The following is an 18,302-nucleotide window of genomic DNA, read 5'->3' as shown; positions in this document are numbered from 1 at the left end:
TTTTTGACTATCTGGATAAGAACATGTTGCAGACATAAGCACATAAACTGCATATAAACTATTTACTATATGTTGATTTCATGCAGTCTGGTTTAATACAATTTACAAATGCACACCTTCTGTTGATTGATCACTTGTCCTAGCTAATTAGAACAGAGGCATGCACTGTGGCTCCTTTATTTATTCACTTCTGTTTGTATGCACATATTGTATAGTGTAATATTTTATAAATTTGGTGGATTGATATATCTTCTTTTGATAATTATAGCATTTCTGAAAAATGTCTGACATATCCAAAAGGGCATTTGTTGAGCTTGCCGTTGATGGCAGCAACTACTTGACTTTGGCCTTGGATGTTGAAATCTACATAGATTCTTGTGATTTAAGCAGCACTATTGATCCAGCTTCTCAGAGCACCTCTGCCCAGAAGGCAAAGGCATTAATTTTTCTTCGTCATCATCTCAACAAAGACCTGAAAAATGAGTACCTTACTGAAAAAGATCCTGCTATTCTCTGGCAATCCCTAAAGGATCGCTTTGACCAACAGACGACTATTATGCTTCTGCAAGCACAGTATGATTAGTTGAACTTGCGATTTCAGGATTTTAAATCCGTAACTGAATACAATTCAACTCTCCACTGCATTGTCTCACAGCTGAAGCTCTGTAAGCAGAACATTACAGAGGATGAATTGATTGAAAAGACCCTCTTTACATTCCATGCAAGTAATCTTATACTCCAGCAGCAGTACAGGACCAAAAACTATTCAAAACACTCTGAATTGATCTCTGTGTTACTAGTTGCAGAGAAACACAACTAACTTCTGATGCGAAACCATAATTCATGACCAGTTGGTTCACAAACTGTGCCTAAAGCACATGCCACAAATCAGAGTAATACTCATGGACGTGGACATGGTAGAGGTCGTGGACGTGGTCGCGGGTCTTATTGTGGTGGTAGAGGTCGTGGTCGTCGCAATGCTTATGGTCTTCAGGACCGTGGCAAGGGTCAGAACAAGGATAGATCTCCTTCAAACAAGCCTAACTCTCATCAACAGGTTGCTAATAACAAGCAAGCTTGCTATCGATGTGGATGTGAGGACCACTGGTCTCACACATGTCGTACACCGAAACATTTGGTTGAGGCCTATCAGAGAATGATGAAGGACTCAAAGGGGAAGTCAAAACAAGGTGAAAAACATCATGCCAGTTTGCCTGAAGCAAACATGGCCCTAAAAGATGACAATTATGATGATAACCTGAATCTGGACGATGATGACTTATTGAAGATGGAGCTTGATGATTTTGATGACCAGGACTGATCATGTTATTTATCACTATCTATGCATGTTTTATTAGTCTATTTCGTTTTTTAGACATGTTCTAGTTACTTTTGTTAAGATAATTTGGAATTTTTCGAGACTTATTTTGCATGTTTTTTGTAAGACAATTTCAAGTTTGTATGGGTTTTGTTTAAATGATTATTCCCCTTTATCTAATACATAGTTATGGAGAAGTTTCCATCTTTCTCCTCAGGGTTGTACTATACATATATCCGACCTAAAATACACCATGTTGCGATGAATTTAAGATTTAGGGACCCAAATTCTTTTAAACTCTGGCATGAGCGATTGGGTCATCTTGGGCAAAATTTGATTCGTCGGATTTTCTTAAATTAAATGGGGCATTCAAACCAAATCCGACCAACTGCATATCACAATTTTCCCCCTTTATCTAATACGTGGTGTAGAAGCAAAACATTTCCCATCTGCGTATTATTTATTTGCAGTCCATGTTTCTATATCACCACCATAGCGTACCTCTATGGGACCTCGGTGAAGGTACATACATTATTTATGAAACTCCGTCAATAATTTAGTACCTATGGCCCATGTTAGGAGATCAATTTATAATTTAGTACGCTGATTGCATTATTATTGAAGATCAATTCTCGACATTAGGGGGAGATTAGTGCCCAAAATACAAAATAATGTCAAGAAATTCCATTGGTGAAAAAGATCTTCAATATTTATATCCACGTAATAGTCAAACTAAACCATAAGTTCACATGATAATCTGCCAAGAAAAGAGTGACTAAGCCCCATATTCATGTTGAATATATCATTAATGATTTGGTATGCCAGAAGCATATTGTGCCAGAAGCATATAAAACATGTTAGTGTAAAAGATAAAAGTCCGCGGCAAACTAAATTATATATATAGAAAGACAGTCACTCCCATAACCTCCAGAAGAGGTTCATCCTGAAGATGGAATCTCCAGTAAATTGCACGTGCACTTGATAATCACAATACTGGAGATGCGAAACGGCCAAATCCAATTGTTAAGGGAAATGACAAGGGATGTAAAATATTCTCCTATTAGTGATTGTATTATGTTCCGCAAGTTAATACATATGGCAGATATATGCAGTATATGTACGTCATGACTACATTTTTATATGAGTCATTAGACGCTAATATTTTTATATGAAAGTCCCTGATGGACTTAAAATTCTTAAATTAAGAGAAAACAAGAATCGTAACATGTATAACATTAAATTATAAAGGTCGTTATACGACTGAATATAACCAACTAAGTTCCTCCTGAAGAGGAGATATGCAAATAATGATGTCTGCCCTTGTGTGTTTATAAAAAAATTCGAAAATGATTTCTGTATTATATCAGTCTATATTAATGATATAAATGTTATTGGAACGCACAAGGAGCTTACAGAAGCTAGCTCATGCCTAAAGACGGAGTTTGAAATAAAAAAAACTTGGGAAAAACCAAGTTTTGTCTCGACCTGCAAATCGAGCATTTTCCCAGAAGGAATTTTTCTACACCAGTCAACCTACGTGAAAAAGGTTTTTGGAAAGATTTTCCACTAAGCACATCAATGGTCGTCCGGTCCCTCGAAGTGGATAAAGACTCATTTAAACCCAAAGAAGATAATAAAGAAATGTTAGGGCCAGAAGTTCCCTATCTGAGCACCATTGGAGCACTTCTTTATCTCGCAAATTGCACCAAGCCTGATATTGCATTTGCGGTGAACTTGCTAGCAAGGTATAGTGCTTATCCTATAAGGAAGCAATGAAATGGTGTTAAACATTTCCTTCACTATTGTTTGCGGAGAAAGTTGCTTGTTTCATTGGGAAATTCATTACAAACTTCAGACGTTTACAACGAATACAAAAATCAGTCTTTTTATAAGACTTTTACACAATGAAAACAAAAAAAAAAGTTTACAACTTTATCAAACAAACGCAGAGATCGTTTATTGGTCTTCTGCTTGCGTGGGATCTTTGCATGTGCCGGGTTTATCCGTGGACCACCGTCGATCAGATCTGATTGCTGAAAAATTGGGCAGAGCTTCGTCTATCCGCGAAGGGATCGAAAAATCGTATCTCTTATCTCGGCGAAGCGAGATAATCACTCTTCTTAAGATTACCACAACAGGATAATCTTAAGGAACAGATCCGGGAAACTATAGATCTGACGAATCTCTCTCTCTTGCGCTGAAGAACTGGATCCGATCTCTCCTCCTCCTCTCTGAAATCCGTGCACCTTCAGTCTTCAATTCGGCAGGGCTTCGCCTAATCTCCAAAATTCCAGATCTGCTTGGTAATGGAGTCCATCCACCTGATCCAAAGCCTTGGCGAATTAGCGCGCGAGGCGTTGGCGTTTCCTTTGACGTGCCCTCTTTGATAGAGTTGGCGCGCCTTCAGCAATTGACTCCTTAATCGTGAAGGAGTTCAGATCTGCAGATCTGGTCTCATTGGGTGCCGGCGGACCGTTGCAAGGTATGACTGTAGCATCGGCTATGGGGAGATCGATTTCTTGGTTCTTCAGATCTAGAGACCGACGGATCTTCTGGGAGGAGGAGGCCTTCCTGCACCTGCAAGGAGAGGCAGATTTGGAGGAGGAGGAGGAGACATACTCCTCGAATTTTTGCTGGTCGAATTCATATTCGACCTCTTCGAGCACCGGGATCTTGATCGTCGGCTGCGGCACGACAGCTTCGGCAGCGAAGCTGTTGGCTCCCACTGTGGTCGTCAGTTTGTTTGCGGAGAAAGTTGCTTGTTTCATTGGGAAATTCATTACAAACTTCAGACGTTTACAACGAATACAAAAAGCAGTCTTTTTATAAGACTTTTACATAATGAAAACAAAAAAAGTTTACAACATTATCAAACAAACGCAGAGATCGTTTATCAGTCTTCTGCTTGCGTGGGATCTTTGCCTGTGCCGGGGTTTATCCGTGGACCACCGTCGATCAGATCTGATTGCTGAAAAATTGGACAGAGCTTCGTCTATCCGCGAAGGGATCGAGAAATCGTAGCTCTTATCTCGGCGAAGCGAGATAATCACTCTTCTTAAGATTACCACAACAGGATAATCTTAAGGAACGGATCCGGGAAACTGTAGATCTGACGAATCTCTCTCTCTTGCGTTGAAGAACTGGATCCGATCTTTCCTCCTCCTCTCTGAAATCCGTGCACCTTCAGTCTTCAATCCGGTAGGACTTCGCCTAATCTCCAAAATTCCAGATCTCGAAAAATGAGGCCTAAGGTTTGTATTTATAGGCTTGAGGGGTTGCGGAGCGGTTAAAACAATCTTAAGGCCCAAATCTGACTTGGAGACACCCTAGGGTGTCTCCACTTGATCCGAGACAACCTAGGGTGTCTCCCCTTGATCCTCGGCCTTAGCCGAGACACCGTAGGGTGTCTCGTTGGTCCGAGACACTCCATTGAGGTGTATTCATCCACTTCCGCTGTAAATTCTTCGTCCGAACTCGGATTTGAGTGATTCGAAATGCGTTGGAAAGTTGACGATGAGTTCTATCAGTTCCGATGGTTAGATCATCTGTTGAATGAATGAGACACGAAGGACATTGTTTCTTTTGTAAACATCGCGGGGCTCCTGATTAACCCGTGCCTTCGTTAGTTCACGTAGTTCGTCGATTCACTTCAATCGTTCATCGACATCAATCGAACTCCTGTGAACCGGATAGTGATGTTCATCGTCGTTCCTTAACACTGAGCTGTTCGTGGAGACCTATAGGCAATTTTCGATGCCTACAACTATCTTCAAGGTACAAAAGATCTTGGACTATTCTATAAAAGAAACCAAGATATGACATTGGTGGGCTATTAGGACGCTGGCTACATATCTGATCCCCATAATGCCAGATCCTAGACTGGTTATGTTTTTCTCTGTGGTGGTACTGTCATTTCTTGGAGGTCTGTTAAGCAGATCATGGTGACTACTTCTTCTAACCACTCAGAGATTATCGCTTTATATGAGACCTCACGAGAATGTGTATGATTAAGATCGTTGATATGACATATTTGTGGTTCGTGTGGTCTAGCGAAAGATGATATTCCCCCCACTGTCCTTTATGAGGACAATGCAGCTCCAAAAGGAACCATGACAATTACGCCATGACAAAATATATTACGCCAAAATTCTTTTATCCACATGAGCTCCAAAAGAATGGTGAAATCACCATCGAAAAAGTTCGCTCAAGTGACAATCTTGCAGATTTGATCACTAAATCTATGCATACGTCAACTTATGAGAAATATGTTCACAATATGCATAGGCTCAAAAGACTATCTTCTTCAGGGGGAGCTACGTCAACTTATGAGAAATATGTTCACAATATGCATAGGCTCAAAAGACTATCTTCTTCAGGGGGAGCAAATTCTTAAAGAACAATCCTGAAGATTGGGCCCTGAAGGTCTATTATCATAATTTGCCCCTTTTCACTAAGTTTTGTCCCACTGGGTTTTTTTTAGCATAGACTCAGAAGATTGTCATCATCAGGGGAGCGAATTTCAATGCAATCCTGAAGATTGTACCTTGAAGGACTATAGTTGTACTCTTTTTTCCTTTTGCTAAGTTTTGTCCCACAGGGTTTTCTTAGCTAAAGGTTTTTAATGAGGCAACTAATGCAACACAAGTTTGGATCCCGAAGATCTATAGTTGTACTCTTTTTCCATTTACTAAGTTTTGTCCCACAGAGTTTTCTTAGTTAAATGTTTTTAATGATGCAACTAATGTAACAAGAATCTACTAATGTCGTGTACTCTTTTCCTCGACTAGTTTTTATCCCACTGGGTTTTTCTAGCGAGGTTTTTAACGAGGCATTGACATTTTGAAGTAATGTCCAAGGGGGAGTGTTGAAATCTAAGTGACATTTTGTGGAAACCTAAAAGACAAAATGTATGTGGACATTACTTTGTATGTGGACTATTAATTTCATGCCCTTTTGTATTCCATCATGTATCTATAAATTGTACGATGAATGGAAATGGAATAGGGTTGAATAAAAGATTACAATTTCTCTTCTTCTCTTGTCTCTTGTCTCTTCTTTCATTTCTTTAGTATATTACAACAGAACTTTTTTAACTTTTTTAAAAGTTTAAAAAAATTAGCGATTGGGTGTTTATCCTCATCAATAGAACTATAGGGGATCGATCCGACTCCTCAAAATTTTTAATAATTTAAAAGTTAAAAATTCACTCAGAAGGACTATTTACAACAAGTAAAACTACAAAAGACTTTGCCAAATAAAAAATTAAAAACTACAGGAATCTCTTTGCAATTAGGTGACACCACCATTGGGGTCCCAATTTGTTTAGCGACTACGAAGGAGTCCTGAGCAAAATACTTCACAGAAAACCCTACTACTCAGCGCGCAATCAAGATCAATACCTCGATCGATCGAGAAAGAAGAAGAAGGGGAAAAAAGAAAGAAAGAAAGAGGAGATACAAGTTGATTCTTATCATAAAATAATAAAATTATGGACAACAATTGTGTGTTGATGTGGGAGATCATGGGCCCGGGCCTCGCTGGGGCCGTGTTCGGCGCCGGGTGGTGGTTCTGGGTCGACGCCGTCGTCTGCAGCTCCGTCAAGGTCTCCTTCCTCCACTACCTCCCCGGTACCCTCAAACCCTAAATTTGGCCCCATTTTCCTCTCGAATTGTTATTTTTAGGGTTTCTAACAAATTTGGATGGGTTTTAAGGAATCTTTGCGTCTCTAGCGGCTTTAATGTTCAATTGCGTGAAGAAAGAGGATATTGGTTATGATTACTACTCTCCCTATGGCGATTCTGAGTGGAGGTTTGATTCTGCCTTCGAAATTATCTCAAAATTTATTTTCTTGGCAAATAATTTGCTTTTGTGCTGTTCAAATCCTTTTTTTTATTTGAGTGACAATTAGTTCAAGCAATTTCAAACCAAGTTGTGGTCGACGTTCTTTCTTTGAGCTAAATTCGTCTATGATTGAATTCACACTAAATAGCTTAGCAATTTCTTTTTCTATGTACAATATCAAGGAATCATTCAAGAATTAAATTTCCCCTTTGTTCCAATGTTTTGTCTTCACTATATTCATGATCAAGAACGCTCGTTCTAGTTGCCATTGATACAGAAAGAGTAAGCACAAGAAAGAGTAAGCACAAGCCTATTCAATCTTTCAATAAGTGAATAAATTGTTGACTTTCTTGTTCTTGTCAAGTCTGGGCATATGAATATTAGATAATTTTTGTAATTTGGGATTGGTTACAAACTATAAACTTTAATCTTTTTGAAACCTAACAAATTGACGATACTATAAATTACACCGTTGAAATTTATTTCAAACAATAACAAAATAAAGAAGAATGATTTATTTAATAAAAGGGAACTGTCTATAATATGCATATACTCCAAAAATGGACTAGGGATGTATAAACAATAAAGCAAATGATCAACATAGAGACAAGCATTAATGGAAGTACCCTAGAGGGGGTGAATAGGGTATGTGCTAATCTAATCCGATATTAATGTCAATTTAAAACTTATTAATTATAAACTCTTGCAAGTATGATATTCAATGAGATATGAGCAAGTATATGGAATTAAACAAGGGCGGTATAAACATGAACTACTAAACAAAAGAGATAGTGCGCAATGAGACAAACAAATAATATGATCACGGAGTTCGGTTCTTCCGACCTACGTCACCGCTCCCCACTCCCGGGGAGAATCCATTATCACAACGGGTTTTCGACGTTCGTCCAAAACGTTTACACCGCACAATCGGTTTTCTAGCTCACCGAAAGCTTTCACAACTCACACTCTTGCAATCACACTCTACACCCTCTGAGTGTTGGCTTAGCCCGTGTCATCTTTCTCAAGTGTTCGGATTTACAACCTCTTTCTAGGCTTTACTACCGACGCCACTCTTCTTGGAATCGACAACGTCTCTCACCACACACTCCTCTCGGTGTACAAGTGTATTACAAAGTGTTTCTCACAATAAAACACAAATATAAATTGTTTGTTCTCTAAACAAGATGAGAACTCAATTAAGCTCACACTCTATGTAACACTCACCACAACCCAAATAATACAATGTATGAAATACTAAAAGCTCAATATGATTGTGGGTGTGTAAACAAAGAGTAAAATAAAATTTAACTCAATTCAATCTAGCTCAAATATATAATAGACAAAATAATAAATAGCTAGAAGATGAGTTAAGAAAACTTCTCTAATGAATAACAAGAGAGAGAGATATAGATGAAATTGAAGCACAAAATCAATGAGATGAGCTTCTCCTCTTGTGAAACTTTCTTCACAAAATAAACTTGTAAAAACTCACTTAAACAAAACTTAAACACCATTTTAAACTTGTTGAAAACTCTTCTTGATTACCCTCAGAAGTTAGAGGGTATGAAGTATATATAGGATCATAAAACAAGCCTCAAAACCAAGAGAAAATCGAGGAAAAAGATAAAAAACGAAAACCTAAAAATCTAGAAAAACTAGCCGTTATAGTGTTGTAAGTCGACTTGCTAAAGTGTATAAGTCGACTTATAACTAGCCGTTACAGGCTGAAAAACAAACATAAGTCGACTTATAACTAGCCGTTACAGGCTGAAAAACAAACATAAGTCGACTTATAAAAAGGCATAAGTCGACTTATAGCTTTTATGAGTCGACTCGGCAGAAGTAAAATGCAAATCCTAGAGTAGTTCATAAGTCAACTTGCTACAGTACATAAGTCGACTTATAAACATGCACAGACATTGTTCATGTATGAAAACTGAGTATTGAAGTGTCTTAAAAAATAGCAAATAAATTCTAAAAAATATAAAATTTTAGAAAATAATTATAAACATGAAAATGAACATCTTACAAAAAGAATTTTTTAAATTGCATCTCCCAATTGTGAAAACTCTTCATTTTGCAAAACTAGTCCAAAACATGAAATCTTAACAACACATGTTTTTGACAAACAAACTTGCATATTCATTTTGAATGGATTAAAGGACTTAGGAAAAGATATAAAATGGTGTAATAGAGTCTTTAATCCATAAACATATATTGTTGCAAATAAACATGATTTCATTAAACTTGTTGATTAATGAAATCATCTTAAGCACATATAAACATGAAAATATATTTATATATGTGTATTGAGTTTTCATGTTTATGTGGCTAAACACATTGTTTACCAAAATTAAAAATGATAAATATGAAACATGTATGTATGTATATAAATAAGTAAATTTGTTTCATATTCAAACTTGAAAATTATAAAACCAAAATGTGCATGTGTGTATAAGATTGAGCTAAGTATTAACACATAAGTATAAACCCTAAACTATAAAAACTATACCCAAGCAATCTTGATCTTCAATTGAGCTCGTCTTGGTAAACTTTGCGGATGAAGCTTGATATTGGATATTTGACTTGAATTGTATTGCTTCAATCCACTATTCCGCCAACCTCCTTTTGATGTGTTCGTGTAGGCTCAATCCAACCAACCTCCGACTTCGATATTTGTCTAGAATACCTAATGAGAAAACATAAACACTAGACAAACGACGTTAGGAATTTTTTGTAATCATCAAAACAAGATTAGGGAGTAGGCTCATAAATATGAGGCCAACGGGTTTTACGGGATTTCTATATTATTTAAAGATGTAAATGACAAAAAGAAAAAGTAATATGTGTTGCATACATAAATCAAGCAAAACTAAAACTTCCTTTAGATCATGTTTCAATACATAAAAATATTCTCTCATCTTAGAAAAATTAATTAGCCTCAAACAATTAATGTAAAGATTCAAAAATTTATTATCCTGAACTGTTAGAGTGTAAGACTTGGGAGCAAATCAACACTCAAAGGGGAAAAAAAAACATTGTTATGTTCGGAGGGAACAGAATCCTCAATATTTAGATAAAAATTAACAAATCAAAGTCACAATAGTAGCACCAATCAATTGAAAGATAAATTGATAAGAAGAAAGATTGTCTAAATCAACAAGAATAAAATAGGTTTTAGACTTTCCAGGTTACATTGTTGATTGCTCTGAATGAGGAGTTGAGAAGAAATGACATTCTCTGAAGATGAGAAGTTGGAGAAAGAGATTAAATTTTGCCATTTGAGTATTTCGTAAACAAGGTCTAGAGAATTGCGATTTGGGATTTTAGATTTCTTTTCGGTGTGGTATTTTGTCAATAAGTTTGAGGGATTGGGTTATTTGGTTTGGGTACATGGACATAAATGAGGCTGTTATCCAATTAGGTTTTTAACTTAATTAGCCCGCAAAACTTATATATAAAACTATATGTATGTAAAATAAAAAAACCAAAATCTGAGGGGGGGTGGGGTGGGGGATGGCACCCCTCTGCCCCCTTTGTGTTTGCCCCTGCTCATAATCCCTATTCTCTACTTCCAACTCAATGAAACTGAGAAAAGTGTGGCCACCTCGAATTATATTGCTCTCCGTTTTTGTAGAGTTTCATGATTTATGTTCAATGATGCATATATTAGCTGAAACTTTTTTTTATATACTGGGATGCTTATGTCCAACTTTGTTATTCAAATACCTTTCTTTAGATGACACATGATAGGCGATTAAGGATTATGTTGGGATCAAACCTTTCCTAGGTAATAATACAAGTGCACATCCTATTAATACACAGCTAACCAAGTTTTGACTTGTTCATTTGTGTTTTGTATTAATGCATAGATATATTGTTTATGTGTCGACAGTATTCAGAATACATAGCAATTTTATAGTGCTGTCGATTTTGATATGTCAATTTCTAGTTCTAACTTCCAAAATGGGGATAGTAAGTGTGTTGTCAGTGTTGATCTGAACTCCATCACAAGATTCTCCTAGTTATATGCTCATTAGAATGTTGTTCATTAGCAGTAGGCGTTATTTCATGTTAGGGTACAAAAACAATTGATCTGTTCAAAATTATTTCCATTAGCATAATGCATGGATTAAATAAGTAGGAATTCTTGGGGAGAAATCGGGTTCAACCACGTATAGACTTCAAATTTACAGTTTCTGCCATCTCCAAACCTCCATCAGTATCTTATGTAGGTCAAGACTTAGTTATGGAAGTTTTGATGTGTATTTAGTCTTGTCCTTCAAAAACATCACTGGTGGAAAACCGATTTATGTTTGTAGGAATTCTTGGGGAGAAATCGGGTTCAAACACGTATAGACTTCAAATTTACAGTTTCTGCCATCTCCAAACCTCCATCAGTTTCTTATGTAGGTCAAGACTTAGTTATGGAAGTTTTGATGTGTATTTAGTCTTGTCCTTCAAAAACATCACTGGTGGAAAACCGATTTATGTTTGTAGAGTTGCAGTTGTTCTTTCATTATCCAAGCAAGGGTGATGGGTCTTCTTTCTAGTGATAACTTTACCATGGTAACCATTACTTGAGACTATAATTATGATGCTTTGATATGGCATGCAAGTGAGCTTAGCTTAGGTGGTACTATTTTTTCTTCCCTTCTGGAGTTATTAATTTTGATCTCGCTGTTAACATCTCGAGAAGATTTTTGAATTAGTATGTTGTTATGTGTTGATGCACGTTTTTTATGTAGTAAAGTTCTTTATGAACTGAAGCTACTACTGATGTCTTTTGTGGGAGCTTCTTCCATGGCTGGGGACTTTACCATGATAACAATTATCTGACTATACTCATGATGCGTTGATATGGCTTGCAAGTTAGCTTAAGCAGTGAGAAAGAATCATTACGAGATGGTTTGGTCATGTGTAACAGAGGCTTGTGCACCAATTGGGAGAATTGATAAGATTATTATTGATGGAGAAAGAAGGACCAAAACATGAAATCTTAACAACACATGTTTTTGACAAACAAACTTGCATATTCATTTTGAATGGATTAAAGGACTTAGGAAAAGATATAAAATGGTGTAATAGAGTCTTTAATCCATAAACATATATTGTTGCAAATAAACATGATTTCATTAAACTTGTTGATTAATGAAATCATCTTAAGCACATATAAACATGAAAATATATTTATATATGTGTATTGAGTTTTCATGTTTATGTGGCTAAACACATTGTTTACCAAAATTAAAAATGATAAATATGAAACATGTATGTATGTATATAAATAAGTAAATTTGTTTCATATTCAAACTTGAAAATTATAAAACCAAAATGTGCATGTGTGTATAAGATTGAGCTAAGTATTAACACATAAGTATAAACCCTAAACTATAAAAACTATACCCAAGCAATCTTGATCTTCAATTGAGCTCGTCTTGGTAAACTTTGCGGATGAAGCTTGATATTGGATATTTGACTTGAATTGTATTGCTTCAATCCACTATTCCGCCAACCTCCTTTTGATGTGTTCGTGTAGGCTCAATCCAACCAACCTCCGACTTCGATATTTGTCTAGAATACCTAATGAGAAAACATAAACACTAGACAAACGACGTTAGGAATTTTTTGTAATCATCAAAACAAGATTAGGGAGTAGGCTCATAAATATGAGGCCAACGGGTTTTACGGGATTTCTATATTATTTAAAGATGTAAATGACAAAAAGAAAAAGTAATATGTGTTGCATACATAAATCAAGCAAAACTAAAACTTCCTTTAGATCATGTTTCAATACATAAAAATATTCTCTCATCTTAGAAAAATTAATTAGCCTCAAACAATTAATGTAAAGATTCAAAAATTTATTATCCTGAACTGTTAGAGTGTAAGACTTGGGAGCAAATCAACACTCAAAGGGGAAAAAAAAACATTGTTATGTTCGGAGGGAACAGAATCCTCAATATTTAGATAAAAATTAACAAATCAAAGTCACAATAGTAGCACCAATCAATTGAAAGATAAATTGATAAGAAGAAAGATTGTCTAAATCAACAAGAATAAAATAGGTTTTAGACTTTCCAGGTTACATTGTTGATTGCTCTGAATGAGGAGTTGAGAAGAAATGACATTCTCTGAAGATGAGAAGTTGGAGAAAGAGATTAAATTTTGCCATTTGAGTATTTCGTAAACAAGGTCTAGAGAATTGCGATTTGGGATTTTAGATTTCTTTTCGGTGTGGTATTTTGTCAATAAGTTTGAGGGATTGGGTTATTTGGTTTGGGTACATGGACATAAATGAGGCTGTTATCCAATTAGGTTTTTAACTTAATTAGCCCGCAAAACTTATATATAAAACTATATGTATGTAAAATAAAAAAACCAAAATCTGAGGGGGGGTGGGGTGGGGGATGGCACCCCTCTGCCCCCTTTGTGTTTGCCCCTGCTCATAATCCCTATTCTCTACTTCCAACTCAATGAAACTGAGAAAAGTGTGGCCACCTCGAATTATATTGCTCTCCGTTTTTGTAGAGTTTCATGATTTATGTTCAATGATGCATATATTAGCTGAAACTTTTTTTTATATACTGGGATGCTTATGTCCAACTTTGTTATTCAAATACCTTTCTTTAGATGACACATGATAGGCGATTAAGGATTATGTTGGGATCAAACCTTTCCTAGGTAATAATACAAGTGCACATCCTATTAATACACAGCTAACCAAGTTTTGACTTGTTCATTTGTGTTTTGTATTAATGCATAGATATATTGTTTATGTGTCGACAGTATTCAGAATACATAGCAATTTTATAGTGCTGTCGATTTTGATATGTCAATTTCTAGTTCTAACTTCCAAAATGGGGATAGTAAGTGTGTTGTCAGTGTTGATCTGAACTCCATCACAAGATTCTCCTAGTTATATGCTCATTAGAATGTTGTTCATTAGCAGTAGGCGTTATTTCATGTTAGGGTACAAAAACAATTGATCTGTTCAAAATTATTTCCATTAGCATAATGCATGGATTAAATAAGTAGGAATTCTTGGGGAGAAATCGGGTTCAACCACGTATAGACTTCAAATTTACAGTTTCTGCCATCTCCAAACCTCCATCAGTATCTTATGTAGGTCAAGACTTAGTTATGGAAGTTTTGATGTGTATTTAGTCTTGTCCTTCAAAAACATCACTGGTGGAAAACCGATTTATGTTTGTAGGAATTCTTGGGGAGAAATCGGGTTCAAACACGTATAGACTTCAAATTTACAGTTTCTGCCATCTCCAAACCTCCATCAGTTTCTTATGTAGGTCAAGACTTAGTTATGGAAGTTTTGATGTGTATTTAGTCTTGTCCTTCAAAAACATCACTCTTATGTAGGTCAAGACTTAGTTATGGAAGTTTTGATGTGTATTTAGTCTTGTCCTTCAAAAACATCACTGGTGGAAAACCGATTTATGTTTGTAGGAATTCTTGGGGAGAAATCGGGTTCAAACACGTATAGACTTCAAATTTACAGTTTCTGCCATCTCCAAACCTCCATCAGTTTCTTATGTAGGTCAAGACTTAGTTATGGAAGTTTTGATGTGTATTTAGTCTTGTCCTTCAAAAACATCACTGGTGGAAAACCGATTTATGTTTGTAGAGTTGCAGTTGTTCTTTCATTATCCAAGCAAGGGTGATGGGTCTTCTTTCTAGTGATAACTTTACCATGGTAACCATTACTTGAGACTATAATTATGATGCTTTGATATGGCATGCAAGTGAGCTTAGCTTAGGTGGTACTATTTTTTCTTCCCTTCTGGAGTTATTAATTTTGATCTCGCTGTTAACATCTCGAGAAGATTTTTGAATTAGTATGTTGTTATGTGTTGATGCACGTTTTTTATGTAGTAAAGTTCTTTATGAACTGAAGCTACTACTGATGTCTTTTGTGGGAGCTTCTTCCATGGCTGGGGACTTTACCATGATAACAATTATCTGACTATACTCATGATGCGTTGATATGGCTTGCAAGTTAGCTTAAGCAGTGAGAAAGAATCATTACGAGATGGTTTGGTCATGTGTAACAGAGGCTTGTGCACCAATTGGGAGAATTGATAAGATTATTATTGATGGAGAAAGAAGGACCAGAGATAAGCCTAAATAACTTGGTGAACTGTTAAGAAAGATGTGATAAGTTTTAACTTAGTGGAGGAGACAACCATCAACATAATTGAATGGAAGCCTAGGATTCATGTAACCGATCTCAAAAGTTTGGGATAAATCTTTGTTGTTGTTGTTGTGTATCAATATGCCATGCAAATGTGCTCAACTTAGGTGGTACTATTTGTTCTTCCCTTCTGGAGGTATTAATTTTGATCTTGCTATTTGCATGTCGAGAAGATTTTTGAACTCCGGGATGTAAACGTGCAGGTTTCTCAAAAAGCATAATAACAATAATGATAATAATGACAAATACAGAAAGATAAAAATAAATTGATGATAAAAATAATATGGCATGCAACAAAATCATGATATGTATGGCAACCAAAACATTTGGCTCTCTTCAGTAATATTTAATTTTAACTTTTTTACTAAGTTGTTTTACCCTTGCCACTTGGTTTCTATCTGAACATTGCATTTAAACCATAATTATTCTGATGCTGGTCCTCCTGAAACTGGTGGTGCAGGATAAAGCTATGGCTATTCATTGCGTATGTAGTATCGTTTGTGTCTCTTGCGGGTGCAGTTGGCTTGCTGGTGCAAGATGCACTCACTGATAAGGGCCCCTCTACATGGACCGGTGTTGCTGGCATCTTTCAGTGTGTGTTCGTGTTGATCAGGTAATTTCAATTTGTTTTTCTTTTGATTATATCAAATAGGGTAAATTGCAGATAACTCCCTTCATCTATACCTTCAATAGCAGATAACACCCTTCAACTCATTTCTGAGCACCTATCACTCTCGGATTGCCTTTTTAGAAAGATAAATTGCACGTAACACCCCTCTCTCTTATGAATTGAGGGGGCCTGAGTGCTAATAAATAAATTGATGGGGTTAATCTTCAAATTTACCCTTTCAAATATGTTGTCTGATTCAGAGCTTCTAATGCTTGCAGCGGGCTCATGTACTGGACCAGTCATTCTGAAGATTGAGTTCGCATCGATATTTTGCTTGTAGAGGACGCGACTTATAGTGAAAACATCTTTTATAAAAGCATGTGTGCATGAGAAAAAGTAGTTTAACTGCATATTTTATTCTTTTCGTTTCCTCAGATCATTTGATGTGTTCAATGTATATGACGATGTCGATGTCCAGTGGATGTAACTCTAGATTGCACAGCTACTTTTTCTCACATAGTTTATGTTCAATGCCTCTTAAATAATCTTGAAACAGTTCTCTGTCATTGTGACCTTAGAGAGTTGCGACAATTGAGTTTATGATTTTGTGCTACCTACAACTATACTTGAGTTGGACAATGGTGTGATTATATTGCTGATTACACACACACACACATGTATTGATTATGTAGTCACTAGTCTAGAGATTTTAATATTCTGGTGTCATTTGTAGTTTATAGTTCATCGGAATAGTCATTGCACATGAATCCGCAATGTTGGCGGTGCAACTGGATGGTTCAAGGGTGATGACTATTTGTTCCTTGCTCATTTCTTAAGTAACTGTTTGATTTTGCTAAATTCATTAGGATTCTGCCATGTTTTAATCAGCCTTTTCCATGTGGTGTTATTTTTGTATTGTTAGAATGTATTACGAACAATTGGCATACTTTTTTGATACCTTTTGTCTGTACTCCAAATTCTCTTATTCTTGCCTTCGGTTTAGCCAGCTAGCTTCAAAAGCCTTCTCTCTCTCTCTCTCTCTCTCTCTCTCTCTCTCTTAGTAGTGAACGATTAAGTTAGCTGGATATTCATTGAGGATTCTGATCATGGTTATGTTTGTGATTTTAGCTTTCTATTTAGGATAAAATGATGAGAAGCTCATAAATAAGCATTTTCAAGTTGCTCAAAAATTGGTTCAAATTGATTTTTCGAGGATTGGAGAAGACGATATTCATGGGTTTTTAGACTTTAATTAGCGGGTTTTGGGTTTAAAGCTATTGATGTAGCTAGCTTGAGGGACTGATTTGCAAGAACCCTCAGGACTTGAGGGACGTTTGAGCAATTTAAAAGATAACAGCAGTATTGCATGTTCAAATGCATGTGCAATTAACATTAGAACTTACTTATGTATCTATTGATCAAGGTTTAATTCAATCAATTTTTTGGAATTCATATCATAGAATTTATTTGAATTTGACATCATTCTAATGATGAAAATATTAATAAACTTTTTATATTTTTTATTTACTCAACTTGTTTGTTTTGTAATTATATTAGTCATTGTTTCCATCATTATATTCTCATTTCAGAAACGGCAAAATGGCCAGATTGTTATATTTGTTAGATGCTTAGTGACATGTTGGTATATTTTCTTTTAGTTTTGTCAAATTGGTATAAATTTTTGACTCCAACGTCATATAGGCCTTAAATTTGACCGGAGTTATTGTTTCGGCCAGGACTGATGGGATTTTTTACAAAAAAAACCCTCATCAAATTAATTAATAAAACAAAGTGCAAACAAAGAACTTCAATCTTTTTAACGCCAACACATGACGACCTTGATCGTCGTGATCCTCCGTCGCCACCGCCGTGGAAGTAGAGGATGACGAGGAGCTTGGAACTAGGGTTAGGGTTTGGGAGGTAGAGGTGGAGGGAGGTGTTGCGGGGGAAAGCATGGACCCGCTGCAATCTGCTGCATTTGGCTCGAAGGGGATGGGGAGCGACGGATCTGAGCCATGACCGACTAATGGGTCTGGAGGGGGCTAAAGGGGGAGATGAGATGGTGGATCTGAGGTGGGGATGGTCAGAGGGGGAGCTGATGAAGGGTTGACTGAAGTCAATGGGGGGAGGGAGCTTGAAATCGCTACAACTTGCTGCAGAGATGGCCAGATGTGGCTGGAGATCGGCGGATTTGGAGAGTGGCCGGACGGAGCTAGATGTGTTTAGATGTGGTTGAGTGTTTGAGTGGTGGATCAGAGAGATGGCTAGATGTGGCTAGATGTGTTTGAGTGGTGGATCAGAGAGGAAGACAAAGGCAGCTCAAA

The 18,302-nt window shown here is 36.5% G+C and overlaps 2 protein-coding genes across 2 annotated transcripts; both read left to right on the top strand.

Annotated features, from left to right (window-relative positions):
- On the top strand, positions 281-1,321 carry LOC109821758. Its single transcript, XM_020387918.1, has 3 exons — positions 281-568; positions 656-725; positions 852-1,321. Exons 1-3 carry the CDS (start codon positions 281-283, stop codon positions 1,319-1,321), a joined length of 828 nt encoding a protein of 275 aa, XP_020243507.1.
- Positions 6,623-16,598, top strand: LOC109822360 (transmembrane protein 50A). The gene is made up of 4 exons (XM_020388548.1): positions 6,623-6,945; positions 7,030-7,126; positions 15,829-15,981; positions 16,257-16,598. Exons 1-4 carry the CDS (start codon positions 6,807-6,809, stop codon positions 16,291-16,293), a joined length of 426 nt encoding a protein of 141 aa, XP_020244137.1. The 5' UTR covers positions 6,623-6,806; the 3' UTR covers positions 16,294-16,598.

The sequence above is a fragment of the Asparagus officinalis genome, chromosome 8 (assembly GCF_001876935.1).
Source record: "Asparagus officinalis chromosome 8, Aspof.V1, whole genome shotgun sequence".
Classification (NCBI taxonomy): Eukaryota; Viridiplantae; Streptophyta; class Magnoliopsida; order Asparagales; family Asparagaceae; genus Asparagus; species Asparagus officinalis.
This window is presented reverse-complemented; position numbering and strand designations above follow the sequence as displayed.

Bases quoted from the DNA above. Each gene is read 5' to 3' on its own strand.
- LOC109821758 (XM_020387918.1), top strand. From the start codon at position 281: ATGTCTGACATATCCAAAAGGGCATTTGTTGAGCTTGCCGTTGATGGC. The intron at 569-655 runs GCACAGTATGAT...ATTGTCTCACAG, and splicing joins CGACTATTATGCTTCTGCAA to CTGAAGCTCTGTAAGCAGAA. The intron at 726-851 runs GTAATCTTATAC...ATTCATGACCAG, and splicing joins CCTCTTTACATTCCATGCAA to TTGGTTCACAAACTGTGCCT.
- LOC109822360 (XM_020388548.1), top strand. From the start codon at position 6,807: ATGGACAACAATTGTGTGTTGATGTGGGAGATCATGGGCCCGGGCCTC. The intron at 6,946-7,029 runs GTACCCTCAAAC...ATGGGTTTTAAG, and splicing joins CTTCCTCCACTACCTCCCCG to GAATCTTTGCGTCTCTAGCG. The intron at 15,982-16,256 runs GTAATTTCAATT...TAATGCTTGCAG, and splicing joins TGTGTGTTCGTGTTGATCAG to CGGGCTCATGTACTGGACCA.